The 17953-nt window shown below is 58.1% G+C and overlaps 1 protein-coding gene across 4 annotated transcripts in view; it reads left to right on the forward strand.

Moving 5' to 3' along the window:
• IQCE (IQ motif containing E) overlaps positions 1 to 17953 on the forward strand; it is a 37834-nt gene that overhangs the window by 1625 nt on the left and 18256 nt on the right. For 2 of the 4 annotated variants that reach the window (XM_066273496.1, XM_066273497.1), the window contains exons 2-12: positions 311 to 358; positions 2272 to 2317; positions 3622 to 3750; positions 4394 to 4528; positions 5298 to 5368; positions 10368 to 10481; positions 10602 to 10652; positions 13335 to 13405; positions 15362 to 15434; positions 15732 to 15781; positions 16998 to 17161. In XM_066273496.1, the coding sequence (XP_066129593.1) occupies positions 311 to 358; positions 2272 to 2317; positions 3622 to 3750; positions 4394 to 4528; positions 5298 to 5368; positions 10368 to 10481; positions 10602 to 10652; positions 13335 to 13405; positions 15362 to 15434; positions 15732 to 15781; positions 16998 to 17161 (952 nt within the window). Of the gene's footprint in view, positions 1 to 310; positions 359 to 2271; positions 2343 to 3621; positions 3751 to 4393; positions 4529 to 5297; positions 5369 to 10367; positions 10482 to 10601; positions 10653 to 13334; positions 13406 to 15361; positions 15435 to 15731; positions 15782 to 16997; positions 17162 to 17953 lie in introns of those variants that run through there. The other 2 variants (XM_066273498.1, XM_066273499.1) reach the window with 2 other exon arrangements.

Here is a 17953-nt window from a genome sequence, read left to right on the forward strand (position 1 = left end):
AACCTCAGCTGCTGCTCCTTCCTCTTTGAAAAGTAGCTTCTTAGGTTGTGATGATGACAGACCAGAGCAGCCCGAGGGGAGGAGTGTTTGTAGTGTCCCCATCCGTCTTCTGACACACCTGAGCGGCCTGCTGCCAATGTTCCGAGTTTACTCCGGGTCGGGGTTTCTGGATTTCTGCCTCAGCAGTGTGGATGGGCTATTACTGTGTGTGTGTGTGTGTGTGTGTGTGTGTGTGTGTGTGAGAGAGAGTGTGACTGTTGGGAGCCAAGCAGGTGCCTCGAAGTTTCAGTGTTTGCCTCTCATTCTGCAGGGAGATGACAGTCTATCTGTGATTACCTTTGACTCCGACTCTGAGACGGTGAGTGTGGCTGGGAGGCCACCGGGTGTCCCCAGGGGTGAGTGATTTCCCTCCCACACGGTACCCACGCGTGTGCAGCGGGGTGCTCCCTGCCACGGCTCTGTTTGGACCCAGAATACAAATTCCAGGTGCTACTCAGCATTTCAAAAGTGACAAGTCTTCCAACATAACTGGGATGATAATTTTAAAGCTTTTATCTAGAAATCAGTCCTGAGCAGAGTACAGATGGCAAGTTCCTATTGGGCATGAGGTTTAGGCTCACCTCCCCCCCCCCCCCCAGAACTCTGACACATAAAGGGAGGAAGCAGGGCTCAGGGTGAGGAGGACAGAGCAGCTGTGGGAGAAAGGACGCTTTCTGCAGCTGCACAGTGACCTCCTGGCTGGTACAGGTCCCCAGGCGGGCGCTGGCCCGAGGAAGCACAGGCAGCAGGTTGGGCAGGTCTGGGGTCCAAAGCCACCCTTCGGCCACTTCTCGACCCTTGGGGTTTATTTGGAAAGTGAGGCCTGCTAACTGTGCTAATAGAGAGAGAAGCAAGCCACCTTCCAGCCGGGAGAATTCCAGCCAAACTGCAGCCCATCAAGCGTGTCTGATACAGGCAAACCTCCACTGTCCCCAGCTCTGTGGGCTCGGGGCAGCTTCACAGTCCATTGTGTGGCGTGAGGGCCACTGCAGGGATAGGAATTGTCCCTCCACCCTGGTGAGGGCATGGGCCCAAGGTGTCTGGGTGAAATCCAGTTTGTTAGGGACAGATCAGTGCCTCTGCTGGAAGCCCAGGAGAGGGGTCTGTCTGGGGTGAAGCAGATGAGGAAACAGCGGGAGGGCGTGTCATTCCCTGCCCACAGGACCTCAAGGAGGGACCGCCCCGTCAGTGGGGCCAGCTCTGCCTTGGGCATCCTTCTTACCCCCGACAGTCCTCTGAACAGGCCGGCTCCTCCACCGGCCCTGCCCTCCTCGCCCTGTTCACGGGGCTTCAGCGGGCTGAGTCCGCCCTTGGGGCCAGTTCCAGCCCTGCCCTCCAGGCCTGAGGACAAGGGGGTGGGCGGGTGCACCACCACAGGGTCTTCAGTCCGGATTGAGGGTCCCACACCCTCCAGGTCTGTGCTGTGACTAGTGTCACCAGGACCCTGGGGAGCCCCGCTCAACCTGGCGCACGGTGGCCCCGTGTCGTCTGTGCTGTGACTAGTGTCACCAGGACCCTGGGGAGCCCCGCTCAACCTGGCGCACGGTGGCCCCGTGTCGTCTGCACTGTGACTAGTGTCACCAGGACCCTGGGGAACCCCGCTCAGCCTGGCGCAGGCGGGGGGCCCTGTGTCATCTGTGCTGTGACTAGTGTCACCAGGACCCTGGGGAGCCCCGCTCAGCCTGGCGCACGGTGGGCCCTGTGTTGTCTGCGCTGTGACTAGTGTCACCAGGACCCTGGGGAGCCCCGCTCAGCCTGGCGCACGGTGGGCCCCGTGTCATCTGCACTGTGACTAGTGTCACCAGGACCCTGGGAACACTGTGCTCAGCCTGGTGCACGGTGGCCCCGTGTCGTCTGCACTGTGACTAGTTCCACCAGGACCCTGGGGAGCCCCGCTCAGCCTGGCGCACGGTGGGCCCCGTGTCGTCTGCACTGTGACTAGTGTCACCAGGACCCTGGGGCACCCCGCTCAGCCTGGCACAGGCGGGGGCCCCGTGTCGTCTGCGCTGTGACTAGTGCCACCAGGACTCTGGGGAGCCCCGCTCAGCCTGGCGCACGGTGGGCCCCGTGTCCCTTGCTTTCCTCGGACCCTGCGTGGTCCCTGCTGAGTCAGTCTCCTCCCTCGCTGTCCTCACACTCGCCACCGCTCTGACCCGCCAGTGCGTTGTGCCTGGGGCCGGGGGCTGCCTGAGGAGGCTCAACACGCTGTTCTTTGTTTCTTCCTTCTTTCAGAAAGCAAAGAGGAACAGTTCCCACAAGCCTCCTCCCACAGCACCGAGTGAGTAGGACCAGGCGCCCATCCTGTGAGTCTCCAGTCTCACTCAGAAGATGGTTTTTAGAGGTTGTGCCTTCCTGCTGTTCTGGGAGAGACCCAGAGTGTTTTGTTCTTTGAAAACTCAGGCCCTGGCAGTTAGCTTCAGTGGATAGAACGTTGACCCGGCCTGTGGACATTTCAAGATTGATCCCAGATCAGGGCACACATGAGAAGTGACCATCTGCTTCTGTTCCCCTCCCTCTCCCCCTTCTCCCTCTTCCCGTCCCGCAGCCAGTGGCTCGATTGATTTGAGCATCAGCCCCAGACCGGGGGTGCATGCAAGAGTCTGTCTCTCTTATCTCCCCTCCTCTCACTTAAAAAAAAAAAAAGAAAGAAATATAGTCATGTTTTATAAATACATAGTTTTTGCATAAATTTGTTACATTTTACAAAATTAAAGAGATGAAATCCCTGACTAAAAAATATTTTTTAAACCTTTCCCTTGTTTTGATGACAAACTCAAAAACACCCTGGAAAGGTATAATTGTTTTTATTTCCTCTAGATGGTTTAGTAGTAAGTTCTAAATGTTGTTACTTAGTATAGTACCTAGCAATGTGAAAAAATATTTACATGTTTAAGTATAAAATATACAAAGTTGCATTTACTATGTTGGCAACTATGTAAAAATATATGTGTATCTGGAAAAAGTTGAATGGGGAATTAAATATTGTAATGTTGGTAGAATTATGACATATATATGTATATATATATATATATGTTGAGACAGAGACAGGAAGGGAGAGAGATGAGAAGCATCAACTTGGAGTTGCATCACTTTAGTTGTTCATTGATTGCTTCTTATACGTGCCTTGACCAGGGGCTCAAGCCAAGCCAGTGACCCCTTGCTCAAACCAGCGACCTTTGGGCTCAAGCCAGTGACCATGGGGTCATGTCGATGACCCCACGCTCAAGTCGGTGACCCCTACGCTCAAGCTGGCGAGGCCATGCTCAAGCTGGCGACCTCGGGGTTTCACACCTGGGTCCTCAGTGTTACAGTCAATGCTCTGTCCACTGCACCCCTACTGGTCAGGTGCTACATATTCATATTTTTAAATAAACTTCCCATTATGTTATTTCTTTATAATAAAATTTGAACAAACATAAGAATGTTTACATATCAAAATCATACTTTTTGTTTTTGTCAGAATGGTTTTATCAAGAGTTGTTGTGCCCTTGTGAATATTTTGTCTTACCATTTTTGTCCTAAAGCACGTGGGTTAAGGGGGCTTGGGTAGTTTGCCCCTCTAAAACCATTACTGGCTTTCAGAGTCGCCGTATCACTCTAAACCGAGAAAAGTGACGTCCTGGCGATCTCTGCGGACCACAGCGAGCGTGCCCCTCGATAGCAGAATGCCCTCAGCCCCCCGGAAGCTGTGGCCGGGCAGCTCAAAGCAAGGTACGCGGGTCCCCCAGAGAGACCTTCCTGGCTCAAGAGGGGGGCGGCAGACATTGCGGGCGGCAGTTTGAGTTCGTTTTTAATCAGACTTGTTGGGAAGATTTTTATGAATCTTCTTGAACAGTAGTTTTCAACCACGTATCTGCGGACCACTTCCAGTCAGCCAAAACTTTTGTGCCGGCCCGCGAAAGAGCTGCCCACCCTGCTGCGGTTGGAAACCCCTGTCTGGAGGACGTTGGGCCTCCTAGCTCTTACGTGGCACATGAGCCTGGTTTCTGGAGGTTTGCGTGTGTGACCGTCCCTCTGCGTCTAACGTTGGCCCTGCTGGTGGCGCCGTGTGGAGCCAGCGCCCCTGGCTTGCAGAGCTGTTAGGTTGCTGGGGATTTTGTGAGCTGCTGGACAGCACACTGGCAGCTGGAAACCGGCCGTGACGGGAACCCTTGCCCACGGGCGCGGCCGAGGCGGACGTCAGGGCTCTCCTGTTTCTGAGAGCCAGCTGTCGTAACCCTTGGTCACCGCTGACAGCCGCAGCCTCCCGATGGACATGCTTTCTTCACGCCAGGAGATTGATTATTACAGGCAAAGCCTCCATGGTCCTTTGCTCATACCGGCCGTATTAAACCCATACGCACCTTCCAAGCAGGGAGTCTGACCCAACCCCTGAAGTCAGCCCTCCCCCTGGAGCGCGCCTGCCCCCACGCCCCCAGCAGCTCTCCCGACTACCTGGCGGAGGCGCTGAGGATGAAGAGGTCCAACCTCCGGCGTTCTGCCAGCAACGGTGAGTGTGGGGCGGGCGACAGGCGTGACCACAGATCGGGGTGAGATCTGGGGCTTCCTGTACGAGTGTCCAGAGGACAGAGACCCTGAATGTCCATGTCCCCTCCCCTGCCCCGGGAAGTGGCATCCCTAAGGTAGACAGTGACAAGGTGGACAGTGCCATCATCCCAGGCCTCCCTTGTCCCTGCCTCCCTAAACATGGAGTCTTGTTGACGCTAAGAGTTGTAGTTAAGCTCAAATACCTTCGAGTCCTGATGTGTTAGTGTCAGGGAACCCAAGTGCACAGTTTGGGCATCGGAATGGGCGTCATCTGCTGGGAGCATTGTTTGTCTTTTGTTTTGTTTGCTGTTTAAAATCGAAACACATCACTAGTCCTTGACTCCCCGCTCTGACCCGCCCTGTGGCCTCGGCCGCGTTCCCGCCTGCGGCCCAGCCGCGTTCCCGCCTGCGCCCCGGCCGCATTCACGCCTGGCTGCGTTCCCACCTACGGCCCGGCCGCGTTCACATCTTGCATTCCCGCCTGCACCCCGGCTGCATTCACATCTTGTGTTCCCGTCCTGCGTTCTCTCTCTCTTCCCGCCACATCACCGCCGTTTTCTGCTTCCTTCTGGGGACAGGACCTAATCAATCTAAAAAAACTGAAATATTTCTGCTTTTTTTTTTTTAAGAAAAATCTTATCAACTCCCAGATTTTTCTTAAGATATAGCCAAGAATTTTTTCTCTTTTTCAGGTCTTCTAAGAGGCTTGTGGCTTGTGTGTCTTCCTCCAGGTCACGTCCCAGGGACCCCTGTCTACAGAGAGAAGGAAGACATGTATGATGAGATCATCGGGTTGAAGAAGGTACTGTTTCTGTCCGTTCTTTGTTGATGTTAAGCAGCGACAGCCTTCCCACCAGTGGACGGGACAGTCAGGGTCTGTGCCGGGACAGAGCCACGTTAGGCTGACGTTGGGCTTGCACCCGGGCTGCGGACCCTGGCGAAGGAAGGCCCGGTACCTGCACTCTGCTTCTCTGCGAACGCCGGGGAGGACGAGGGCACCGTCTGAGTCCCTGTGTGTTAGGACACCTACGGTCATTCGGTGGCCTCGTGCCCATAGCCTCCTGTTTGTGTATTTCTTCAGTATTCTGGGACATTTCACATGCCCTGTCTCAGCTGACCTCTATGAGCTCTGTGACATAGGTTACACCTATTATGAGGCGATGACCTTGAGACTCAGAGACGTTCGTGGTCTGTCCCAGGTTAACCAGGAGCAGGACCAGGACTTCCATCCAGGTTATTTGCCTCCCACGCTGTCTCCCTCCCCCTAGAGTGTAAATCGCACTGAGATTGATCACCACCCTCATCATCTTCATCACAACCGTTGCCACACCGGTCTTTAATAGCCACACATATAATTGCACCCCTGCAGAAATGACCAGGGTCCATTCTCTTCCATAATGTTAGTTGGCTGGGACTGTGGTCAGTCTGTGTACCGGAGGCTAAGCAGGGCGTTGGCAGCCAGCACGCCCAGAGTGTAACGAGGAGGCGGGCAGCCATGGCACCTGAGGGGCACCGGGCTGGGCACCTCTGTGCAACTCACACTTCTCTGTCGGCCCAGAGGGATGCCCGTCCACAGGGCTGCCTCGCAGTGAACATGCTGCCCACTGAATCCGCACACTCCCGTCCCCAGAGATTTTAAACAAATGTGGGATGACTATTAGGGGCCCTGTAGAGAAAATTGTTATTGTGGTTTGGAGGCCCTAAGAAATAAACTCTGCGGGTCCCCACACTGAGTATTTGTTGCAGTAAACGCCCTGGGAAGGCTCTGGGTAAAACTGTACTGACTCCATTCACACCTCCATCCTGGGCTTCCAGCTGGAAACAGCACAGGCTCCTGCGCTCGGAGAAGACAGCTGCGTTTTCAGTAGACGCTGTTGCTCTGGGGTCCTGAGCATCAAGAGGGGTTTTTCTAAGGTGATGCCTCAGTTTCCCATTGAAAAATGGGGGTGATGATAGTTCCATGTCATAGGGTTGTCATTGCGAATTCAGTAAAATAACCCAAGGAAGTGCTTCTGCACGGTGCCCAGCGTACAGTGAGAGAGCAGCCCACGTCGGCCTTGGTGAAAAACTTGTTCTGAAATTGTCATAGTGCCGGAGTCCAACCCAGGGGGGAATCCAGGGGTCCCACAAGAAGAGACGGCGTTGGCACGAATCGAGTGAGAGAGCCGGATTCCTTTTTCTCTTTAACATTCACTGCCAGGCATCTCTGCCAAATGCTGGTCTAGCTTTATTTTTATACACATACACTAAGTTACAATCACATGGTATTCAGAATACATTGATTAATAATTGTTTTTGTTTCACTATGGTTACATATTTCTAGGTAACAGTTAATTCATTTCTATAAGCTATAAATCAGGTGGTAAGTCATTCAAAGTACAGTTATACAATAACTTGAGCAGCAATAACAACATTGGTACAAACTTCTAAAAGGTCAGTACTGATTAATAACTCTACCTTACCTAAGATTCTATTGTCTAGTCAAATTTTATTTATTTACTATATTCATACACTAGTTAAGTTCTAACTTTATTCTTCTTAGAGTGTTCCACCACCTGCAGGTCAGGTATGCAAGAAGAAAGGAAAGTTTCTCTACTCTACCACATGAAAAGGCTAGGGAGGTAAAGTAATGAATTAAGTGAAGGCTGAAAGGTGCTTCTGTGTATAGTTACTGTTTCCTACCTATTCATAAGTCACAATCTATTTTTTCTAACATGATTAATAAGAAGGAATTCTTCTACAAGCTTAACCCTTTACGAGGGATATCATAGCTAGCCTCTTATGTCTATGAGCCCAGTTCAAGGGGCTTACAGGCTTTTCTGTGGAACTAACACCCTCTATCTCATTTCCAAAGACATTACTACGAATCTACAGGGAAAGCACGGTACTATTATCCCTGTGCCATCAATGATAGCACACACCCAGAAAAGGGGGGATATAAGGCCAAATTAATTCAAAAGGTCAAAGGGGGAAGTATTGTTGTGCCTTTTCTCTGAGGTGACTTTGTCAACCAGCAGCCATTGGTCTTCTCTGCTGTGACTTTGTCAACCAGCAGCCATTGGTCTTCTCTGCTGTGACTTTGTCAACCAGCAGCCATTGGTCTTCTCTGCTGTGACTTTGTCAACCAGCAGCCATTGGTCTTCTCTGCTGTGACTTTGTCAACCCGCAGCCATTGGTCTTCTCTGCAGTGACTTTGTCAACCAGCAGCCATTGGTCTTCACTGCGGTGACTTTGTCATCCAGCAGCCATTGGTCTTCACTGCGGTGACTCTGTCAACCCGCAGCCATTGGTCTTCACTGCGGTGACTCTGTCAACCCGCAGCCATTGGTCTTCTCTGCTGTGACTTTGTCAACCAGCAGCCATTGGTCTTCTCTGCTGTGACTTTGTCAACCAGCAGCCATTGGTCTTCTCTGCTGTGACTTTGTCAACCAGCAGCCATTGGTCTTCTCTGCTGTGACTTTGTCAACCAGCAGCCATTGGTCTTCACTGCGGTGACTTTGTCAACCAGCAGCCATTGGTCTTCTCTGCTGTGACTTTGTCAACCCGCAGCCATTGGTCTTCTCTGCTGTGACTTTGTCAACCAGCAGCCATTGGTCTTCTCTGCTGTGACTTTGTCAACCAGCAGCCATTGGTCTTCTCTGCTGTGACTTTGTCAACCAGCAACCATTGGTCTTCTCTGCTGTGACTTTGTCAGTCAGCAGTTGTGGATGTGGATCTTCTCCTGCTGTGACCTTGTCAGCCAGCAGTCGATCGGCTTCCGACATCATAGGTTCCCGGGAAGCTGCAGAGATAGTACAGAGAGGTCCCTGTGCCCTCCCTCACCCAGTCACCCCCGCCGCTTACCTCTTCTGTCCCACGAAGCAGCGTCTACACCGGGGAAGTGACAGCCGTACCGTGTGTCACCACGCGTGGGCTCGTGTCACCACCGCTGCCGTCCAGATGGGCACTTGGGCCTCAGAGCCCTCCCTGCCGCCGTCCCTCAGCCCCGCGGCCCCTGGCAGTCCCTCCAGCTCCGTGTTTGGCATCTTGGTGACGTCACGTGGGTGGGGCCACATGGTGTGAGACCTTGCCCTCCTCGGACCTGTCCGGCTGCTGCCTCTGCCCACAGTGTCCCCCTCGGAGCTGCTTCGCTGTGTCCTACAGGTTCCCGCGTGTTGTCACTTCCTGATGTCATTTCCCTCAGGACTCTGCCTTGTGGTGATTTGGGATTGTGTTGTTTCGTTTCTAAGAGTTTAAAGGTTTCCCTGTTATTTTGGTTGTTGATGACCTCTCGTTCGATCCCACTGTGGCCACAGACACTCAGTGTGATTTCACCCCATTTTTTGAATCTGCTGAGGTTTCTGAGGCCCGGCTGTGGTCCCTGTTTGTGTATGTCCCGTGGGCGTTTGAAGAGAGGCGAGTGTTCCGTAAGCGTCAGTTAGGACCTGCTGGGGCCGGTGGTGTTGACTTCTGCACCTTCACGGCCTGTCTGGCTGTCTGTCACTTGTTGAGGGAAGGGCGCTGAGATCTCCATCTCAATTGCACACTTTCCCGCCTCCCTCTCAGTTCTGTCCACTGGGCTTCCCATGTGTGCAGCCCTGTTGTTTGGTGGGTACACACTGGGGTGGCTGTCTTCTTGATGGATTGACCCTTATGATCTTTGTGGAACATTGTTCTCTGAGCTGGTAATTTTCTGTTCTCTTAAGTCTGCCTTATCTGCCACTAATAGAGCTTCCTCCTTACTCTAGTTTCACATTTCAGTAGCATTTCTTTCTCAGCCTTTTACTTTCGACCCACCTCTCTCATTGTTTAAGACGGGTTTCTTGGACAGCGTGTGGTTGGGTCATGTTCTTAATCTACTCTGCAATCTCTGTCTTCTCTCTGCCCTGTTCAGATCGTTTACCTTTAGTGTAATTGTTGATAGGTTAGGATTTAAGCCTCCCTGTGTTGTTTTGTGTGTGTGTGTGTGGCTTCATTGCCATCGGACAATGGAAAGCCCTGGCCCTCTAGTGGGCCCCCTCTGACCACCGACACCTCCCCCAGGAGGAGGGCGGGGCAGCCGCTACAGCCTGTCTGGTGGAGGACGTCTGGCCTCCCCGTCCGGCCTCTGCTGGCGGGCTCTGTCTGCTGGGGGGGCAGCAGTTCTCGCCTGTGTGTTCTCTGCCGTGTTCAGCTGCCCCTTCCCTGTTAGAGGGAGGAGGCTTTTCTCGGCTGTGCCCACTGGCTGTCCAGGCTGGTACCCCATGCAGGGTACGTGTGGTGACAAGGGAGTTTCAGGAACCTCTGAGGTCTCGGCTGGTCTGCTGTTCCCCACAACGCCCAGAGCTACGAGAGCAGCAGGATGGGGAAAACGAGAGCCCCCCTGTTTCAGAAGCAGAGCTCTTTTATTAGCTTCCTCTTCTTGTTTTTGTTGTGACAGAGACAGAGAGGGACAGACAGGAAAAGAGAGATGAGAAGCACCAATTCTTTGTTGCGACACCTTAGTTGTTCATTGATTGATTTCTCACATGTGCCTTGACCGGGGGCTACAGCAGACCAAGTGACCCCTTGCTCGAGCCAGCGACCTTGGGCTCAAACTGGTGAGCTTTGCTCAAACCAGATGAGCCCACGTGCAAGCTGGCGACCTCGGGGTCTTGAATATGGGTCCTCCGTGTTCCAGTCCGATGCTCTATCCATTGTGCCACCGCCTGGTCAGGCCCGTTATTAGCTTTCTTACCTTTCCCAGCAACCTCAGGTGCGGCTGACCCGTGCGGGCGAGGCCCATGGCCACGGCGCAGTCTCGCACTGCTCAGTGCCCCCCCCCCCCCCCCCCCCCCCGGCAGGCGTTGCACGTGCAGAAAGGCGATGCGGACCTAATGAGGACAAAGCTTCGGCGCCTGGAGGAGGAAAACACCAGGAAGGACCGGCAGATAGAGCAGCTTCTGGACCCGTCCCGGGTAAGTCCCCGGTCCTGCAGGGGGGGTGCCCTGGCCGGAGGAGCAGGAGCTGCCTGACCGACACCGGGGCGGGGGAGAACCTGGACTCCACATTCTCGTGTCTCCATCTGCTCACCACAGGGCTCGGATTTCGCCTGGACGCTGGCAGAGAAAAGGCCTGAGACCAGCTGGGTGAGTATGACCTCCCGCAGGACGGGTCACCTGTCTGCCGAAGTCTCAGTGTACAAACAGCTGTCTCTTCTCTGACGCACCCACACAGGAGGGGCAGCAGGTACAGGACTCAGAGCGTCCCGAAACCACCCTCCCCAGAGCCACGGGGATTCGCGATGCTGCTGCAGGGGCCGGGGGGCCCTGGGGGCCGAGCCGCTGCCTGCAGGCGTGTCCGCTGTAGAAGACGCCGCCCGCAGGCGTGTCCGCTGTAGAAGACGCCGCCCGCAGGCGTGTCTACTGTATAAAATGCTGCCCGCAGGCGTGTCTACTATAGAAGACGCTGCCCACAGGCGTGTCCACTGTAGAAAACGCTGCCCGCAGGCGTGTCTACTGTAGAAAATGCCATCCCAGGGCTGTCCACCCACCACACCTAAGAAAACATGTCATATTTAACAAGGGGCCTGATTTAAGACAAGCAAAGCAGGGGTAGAAAAACCCTTAAAGCACATTCAGGCTTCTCTCTGTGTTACTTACCAGCACGTAACAGACAGGATGGAATGGACACTGGAACCATTATACAATTTGTGCTGTGGCAATAAAGTATCAGAGCTGGAGAACAAGTTCCGCCATAAACAGAACACAAGTCAAGGAAATAAATTTTCCGAACTCTGAAATGCTACAAAGAAAACTGGAAGGGATACAATTTGGAGGGCATTGACCGCAAAGAATGAAACAAAGCTAACAGTGTGACTAACGGGGTTGGTAACATAAAATGTGTGATAAAAGCCTGCAAGGATGTGCGAAGACCCTCCTGACCTGCACCGAGCAGGTCACAGTTCCGTGTGAGGACGGCACCTTGTATGCACTCACGTGCCTGGGACGGAACCGGCGTGTTTCCCCAAGAAAGCCGTGTTTGCATGATAGTGACTCAATCCTCGTAGAGTTCACACAGGTGCATAATGTCACTTGGCTTCTGGTAATAGGAACTTCAATCCCCATTTTTTAGAGATTGGCCCAAATTGATTTGGCAGTGAGTGACTGGGGCTGGGGCTGGTGCCCCCTAGGTCCCCAGCAGTAATTGCTGGAGGGGAAGACATTGTCCTGCTGTGTGTGTGGTGTGTGTGTGTGTGTGGCTTCTCGCTGTGAAGCAACAACACAAAGGCCACAGGAACCAGACCGCAGGCCCAGGGGTGCACTGGAGTCGAGCGACGGGCACCCCGTGCCCACCCTGCTCTTTCTGGGACGGCCCCAAAGGTCCAGGAGAAGGGCCCTTGCACACACTTTAGCTCCCTGATCGGGGAGGGAAACTGAGGAGAAGCCTTCAAACCGCAATCCCGCTGCGTCGACACCTTCAGGAAAATGTGCTTAAAGGATGTGAGACCACAGAGCTGTGCTCAGAAGTGTGTGTGCACAGTTACGCTGCCAGATCGCCCGGCCAAGGGGCTGCGTCCTGCGATGGAGCATGCACTCGTCACCACCATCTGGGCAGCAGAAATCCCACACCTGTGCACAGGGCTGACCAGGATTCCCGCAGAAAGCGCATTTGTAACGGCGCAGACTGGCTCCAGCTGGCATCTCTGTCCCTGGATATGCGCCGTCCTCCTGGGGAGAGTGTGGCGTGGGACTGAGGGGAGGGCTGCTCCATGTGCGCCCGGGGCCCCCTCTGCCCCTGCCCTGCGTGGGTGGGACAGGCGGCCGTCCTCCTGGGGAGAGTGTGGCGTGGGACAGGGGAGGGCTGCTCCATGTGCGCCCGGGCCCCCTCCGCCCCTGCCCTGCGTGGGTGGGACAGGTGCCGTCCTCCTGGGGAGAGTGTGGCCTGTGACTGAGGGGAGGGCTGCTCCATGTGCGCCCGGGCCACCTCCGCCCCTGCCCTGCATGGGTGGGACAGGCGCCGTCCTCCTGGGGAGAGTGTGGCGTGTGACTGAGGGGAGGGCTGCTCCATGTGCGCCCGGGGCCCCCTCCGCCCCTGCCCTGCGTGGGTGGGACAGGCGCCGTCCTCCTGGGGAGAGTGTGGCGTTGACTGAGGGGAGGGCTGCTCCATGTGCGCCCGGGGTCACCTCCGCCCCTGCCCTGCGTGGGTGGGACAGGCGGCGTCCTCCTGGGGAGAGTGTGGCGTGTGACTGAGGGGAGGGCTGCTCCATGTGCGCCCGGGGTCACCTCCGCCCCTGCCCTGCGTGGGTGGGACAGGCGGCGTCCTCCTGGGGAGAGTGTGGCGTGTGACTGAGGGGAGGGCTGCTCCATGTGCGCCCGGGCCCCCTCCGCCCCTGCCCTGCGTGGGTGGGACAGGCGCCGTCCTCCTGGGGAGAGTGTGGCGTGTGACTGAGGGGAGGGCTGCTCCATGTGCGCCCGGCGCCCCCTCCGCCCCTGCCCTGCGTGGGTGGGACAGGCGCCGTCCTCCTGGGGAGAGTGTGGCGTGGGACAGGGGAGGGCTGCTCCATGTGCGCCCGGCGCCCCCTCCACCCCTGCCCTGCATGGGTGGGACAGCAGCCGTCCTCTTGGCTGCACCTGTGGTCCAGCAGAGGAGCTGGTGATTCAACAGGGAGGGCAGTCAGGGCGGATGTGCACTGGTGGGAGGCTTTGTGGGTGCTGCCCGGTCAGGGTCAGCTGGGAGGGGTAGCCGGGGTAGCCGGGGCAGGACGGTCAGTCTCCAGGAGCCCGTGCACGTGGACGCGGTCATCCTTAGGTGTGCTGTTCTGATGGCAGGTCATCAACGGGCTGAAGCAGAGGATTCTGAAGCTGGAGCAGCAGTGCAAAGACAAGGACAGCACCATCAGGTATGGCCCGGCCGCGGGTCAGCGGGTGTGCCCATCCCCCCTGAGGCTGCAGGATTAGCGGGCATCCCTGTCCCCCTGAGGCCATGGGGTCAGCAGGCATCCCTGTCCCCCCTGAGGCTGCAGGATTAGCAGGCATCCCTGTCCCCCTGAGGCCGTGGGGTCAGTGGGTGCCCCTGTCCCCCCTGAGGCTGCAGGATTAGCAGGCATCCCTGTCCCCCTGAGGCCGTGGGGTCAGCGGGTGCCCCTGTCCCCCTGAGGCCGTGGGGTCAGCAAGTATCCCTGTCCCCCTGAGGCCGTGGGGTCAGCGGGCGCCCCTGTCCCCCTGAGGCCGTGGGGTCAGCGGGCGCCCCTGTCCCCCTGAGGCCGTGGGGTCAGCGGGCGCCCCTGTCCCCCTGAGGCCGTGGGGTCAGCGGGCGCCCCTGTCCCCCTGAGGCCGTGGGGTCAGCGGGCGCCCCTGTCCCCCTGAGGCCGTGGGGTCAGCGGGCGCCCCTGTCCCCCTGCGGCCGTGGGGTCAGCGGGCGCCCCTGTCCCCCTGAGGCCGTGGGGTCAGCGGGCGCCCCTGTCCCCCTGCGGCCGTGGGGTCAGCGGGCGCCCCTGTCCCCCTGAGGCCGTGGGGTCAGCGGGCGCCCCTGTCCCCCTGAGGCCGTGGGGTCAGCGGGCGCCCCTGTCCCCCTGAGGCCGTGGGGTCAGCGGGCGCCCCTGTCCCCCTGCGGCCGTGGGGTCAGCGGGCGCCCCTGTCCCCCTGAGGCCGTGGGGTCAGCGGGCGCCCCTGTCCCCCTGAGGCCGTGGGGTCAGCGGGCGCCCCTGTCCCCCTGAGGCCGTGGGGTCAGCGGGCGCCCCTGTCCCCCTGAGGCCGTGGGGTCAGCGGGCGCCCCTGTCCCCCTGAGGCCGTGGGGTCAGCGGGCGCCCCGTCCCCCTGCGGCCGTGGGGTCAGCGGGCGCCCCTGTCCCCCTGCGGCCGTGGGGTCAGCGGGCGCCCCTGTCCCCCTGCGGCCGTGGGGTCAGCGGGCGCCCCTGTCCCCCTGCGGCCGTGGGGTCAGCGGGCGCCCCTGTCCCCCTGCGGCCGTGGGGTCAGCGGGTGCCCCTGCCTCATTTCAGTTCAGTGTTGTCTCCGTGTTCTCAGACGGCAGCTTTAGTTCCCACCTGCCATCCTGGTCCCAACTTCATCTTTCTACCAAAAGAAGAGGAAATTATTCGTTGCCTCTTACAGGTGTCAGGAAGGAGCAGTATTTTCCTTTAACCTCTTCCTGTCCCTGTCACACTGAAGACAGGCTTTCTCTCCGTAGCCCTCTGCAGCTCACTCTCTTCCTCCGGCTTGAACTCTGTGGGTCTCGACAGAAGCACCCCAGGTCCTCAGCCTTGTCCCCCACTGCCCCTTCCACCAGCACGTCCTCTGCTGCCCTGGTGGGGCTGCCCCAGCCTTGCCTAGCGGGGTTTGAGTTGAGCTAAGGAAATGTGAGGTCTGCTGTCTGTTGCCCATGTCTCCTCTTGAACCAGGAGTTCCCCCTTCTTTGTTTCGGGATTCTGAACTCTGTAACTTTCATTTCTCTGTAAGTTGCCTTTATCTAAAGTCTGTTAGCAGCTGAGAATGGAGACTTATACTGACAGTGCAAGGAGGAAAATAGTTCTCTGGCATTTACACAGATCCCACCTATTCCAAAGGTGTCCGGCTCTAATGACAGCCTCTCACTAGCAAAGGACATTGTCAGGAGTCTGTCACCTCCGCTCCCACCCCGGGAAGTGGCCAGTCCGTCCTGGAAGGGCCCTGTGGGCGTGAACAGCTCTCCTGTCCGTCTGGAAGGAGTCCCAAGTGAGCTCAGCAGCTGGCTCGGGTCGCTCAGGCCTCCCCTCTCAGCCCGGCTCTCCTGGAGTCCGTCCTGCTCTGAGGTCCGGGGCACCTCCTGGCTCCTGCCGGGAGTGAGGGCAGTGCGTGCTGACACTGGTCTTGGGCTTCCAGCAAGCTGCAGGCCGATATGAAGACCACAGACTTGGAAGAGATGAGGATCGCCATGGAGACGTACTATGAGGAGGTGGGTGCCCTTCTGCCCAGAGCAAGGACAGGGCCGGAGGAGAGGGTGAGGGTCAGTTGTCCAGGGGCACTGAGGGGACCCTGCCCGCCCATGTCGGCGTGAGCGTGAGTCATGGCGCCTACCTCTCGATGCAGGCGTCCGACGGCAGGTCTTTCAGCCCGCCCATGTCGGCGTGAGCGTGAGTCATGGCGCCTACCTCTCGATGCAGGTGGCTGCTGGCATCCGATGGCAGGTCTTTCAGGGACAGGCGTCCTGGGCTCGCTGGATCTTGAATGCCTTCCCGTTTGGTGTTCACAGATCCATCGTCTCCAGACACTGCTGGCGAGTTTGGAAACCACAGGAAGGAAGTACGATACTCTCGGGGCTGCGGCCCGTGTCCTGTCTCTGTGTTAAACTCCCAGCGTGCCCCCTGCCTCACTCCTTAGTGGCTGCCTGCTATGTTCCCATCGCCGTGGTTACAGACGCACCCCCCCACACACACAATTGCCCCAAGCTCACTGCCAACAGCACATCGCCTGTGGGGTCCTTGTCCAAGCACCGATGGTCCCAGCTTAGGGTTAGTAAGCTCTGGTTTCCAAGACACGGGGACAAGGTCATTTGCCAGCTACGTCTGTTAGGAGAGACACCAGGGTCTCCTCATCACGTAGGTTCCCTGTCCCCTTCCAGACGAATCCTGAGACACCAGGGTCTCCTTATCACCTAGGTTCCCTGTCCCCTTCCAGACGAATCCTGCCGTCAGCAAACTGGGAGCAGCGATCACGGCACACTTGCCGTGTGGCTCGCTGCCTGTAGGACGTGCCGGACACCAGTGGGCACTCCCACGGGACCGGCACGGTCTTCCCTTCTGCTCCGCCCCCTTTCCCGTGAAGGGGCACCGAGTGGTTGGAGACAGAGCGGGTGCTCCTGGGGAGGCAGAGCTAGGTTCCCGCGGCCCCTGCCGCGTTGTCAGCAGACGCGTCTAAGACCCCGTTCTCGGTGCCTGAAGTGGATGTGTGATGTTGAGCCCATGGCCCCCACGGCCGTTCTCCAGGGGCACTGGACACGCTGCCCTCGGGGGGCTGTTGTAAACAGAGAACCCCAAAGCACGAAGAGCGTGCACTCAATAGCGCCCGGCACACAGTGGCCGTGAGGACTGAGGCGGGCAGTGGTGCTGCCTCGTCTGACCCGAGCTGGGTTTTGGCCACTCTGCCCGTGTCTGTGGTGGGTTGAGCAGGGTTACAGGTGGACGGCAGCGAGTGGGCAGAGCCCGGGGTAGCGAGGGTCACCGGAGCAGTCGACTCCGGGGTGAGAGGCAGGTGTTCAGGGAGCAGACAGCGCACAGACGAGCGGCTCTACGGAGAACGTCGCATAGACAGTGCAGTGATTGGCCACAGGGGTTTGCTAACAGGAATCGTGGAGCTCTGTTCAGGGGACAGTTTGTGAACGCGGGGCTGGTTCGTGACTCCTGTGTGGCTCACGCTCACCTGCAGCCCGCCCGGGCCCCCGCGTGACACCCACCCCCACCCCGCGCACACACATCTGTGGAGCCCGGCGAGGAGCTAGCCTCGGTCCTGTGGTCCCCAGGCCCCCCGTGGAGAAGAAGGCCGGCCTCAGGAGGCAGAGGAAGCTGAGCAGCACCCTGCTGAACCTGTCGCGCAGCGTGCAGGAGCTCACGGAGGAGAACCGGAGCCTGAAGGAGGACCTGGACCGCGTGCTGAGCTGCTCGCCCACCCTCCCCCGCACGAGGGGTACCTTCCCGGGGGCACGGGGGGGGCACCCGCCCGGAGGGGCCACATCCTGGCGCTGAGGGGGCACGGGGTGGGGGGCACCCGCCCGGAGGGGCCACATCCTGGCGCTGAGGGGGCACGGGGTGGGGGGCACGTCCCGGCTCTGAGGGCGACACGGGGGGGCCACGTCCTGGCACTGAGGGCAACGTGGGCCCCTCCCCACCTCCCCACCGCACAGATCATGGGGCCACACTGTGCTCCATGTAGTTCAGAACTGACGGCACCCACGGTGTGCCCAGCACTGTCCCGGGCGCTGAGAGACAGCAGTGACCGGAAGCACACGGGCGTCCCTCGTGGGGGTGACGTGTCAGGAGGGAGAGGAGCCAGCAGGAGGGCATGAGTCGGGGGGAGGGGCAGGCGGGGCGACGGTGTGAAGAGGCAGCAGGCGCAGCAGGTGGACCTGTGAACAGGGTCATCCAGGAGGGCCCCCCGCGTGGGCCTGAGCGGTGAGGGTCAGCTGTGCCGGTCATCGGTTGGACACCTGAGGCAGGAGAGCAGTGAGCGCAGAGGCCCTGCGTGTCCTGGGACGTTTGGGGACCAGCCAGCAGGAAGCGGTGGGCAGTGACGAGGGTGGGCGTGGTCGGGGCACACGCAGCAGAGGGGCCTGGAGGCCCCTCTGAGGACGGGGACCCGGGTGTGAGCAGCCGTGGGAAGCGTCACTTGCTTCCTGAGGTCCACCCACTTGCTGAGCTGGACAAACCGGTACCCAGGGCCCTGGAGGACAGCGCTGCGGCATCCTGTAGGGGCTGCTGC

The sequence above is a fragment of the Saccopteryx bilineata genome, chromosome 4, assembly GCF_036850765.1.
Source record: "Saccopteryx bilineata isolate mSacBil1 chromosome 4, mSacBil1_pri_phased_curated, whole genome shotgun sequence".
NCBI classification, from domain to species: domain Eukaryota; kingdom Metazoa; phylum Chordata; class Mammalia; order Chiroptera; family Emballonuridae; genus Saccopteryx; species Saccopteryx bilineata.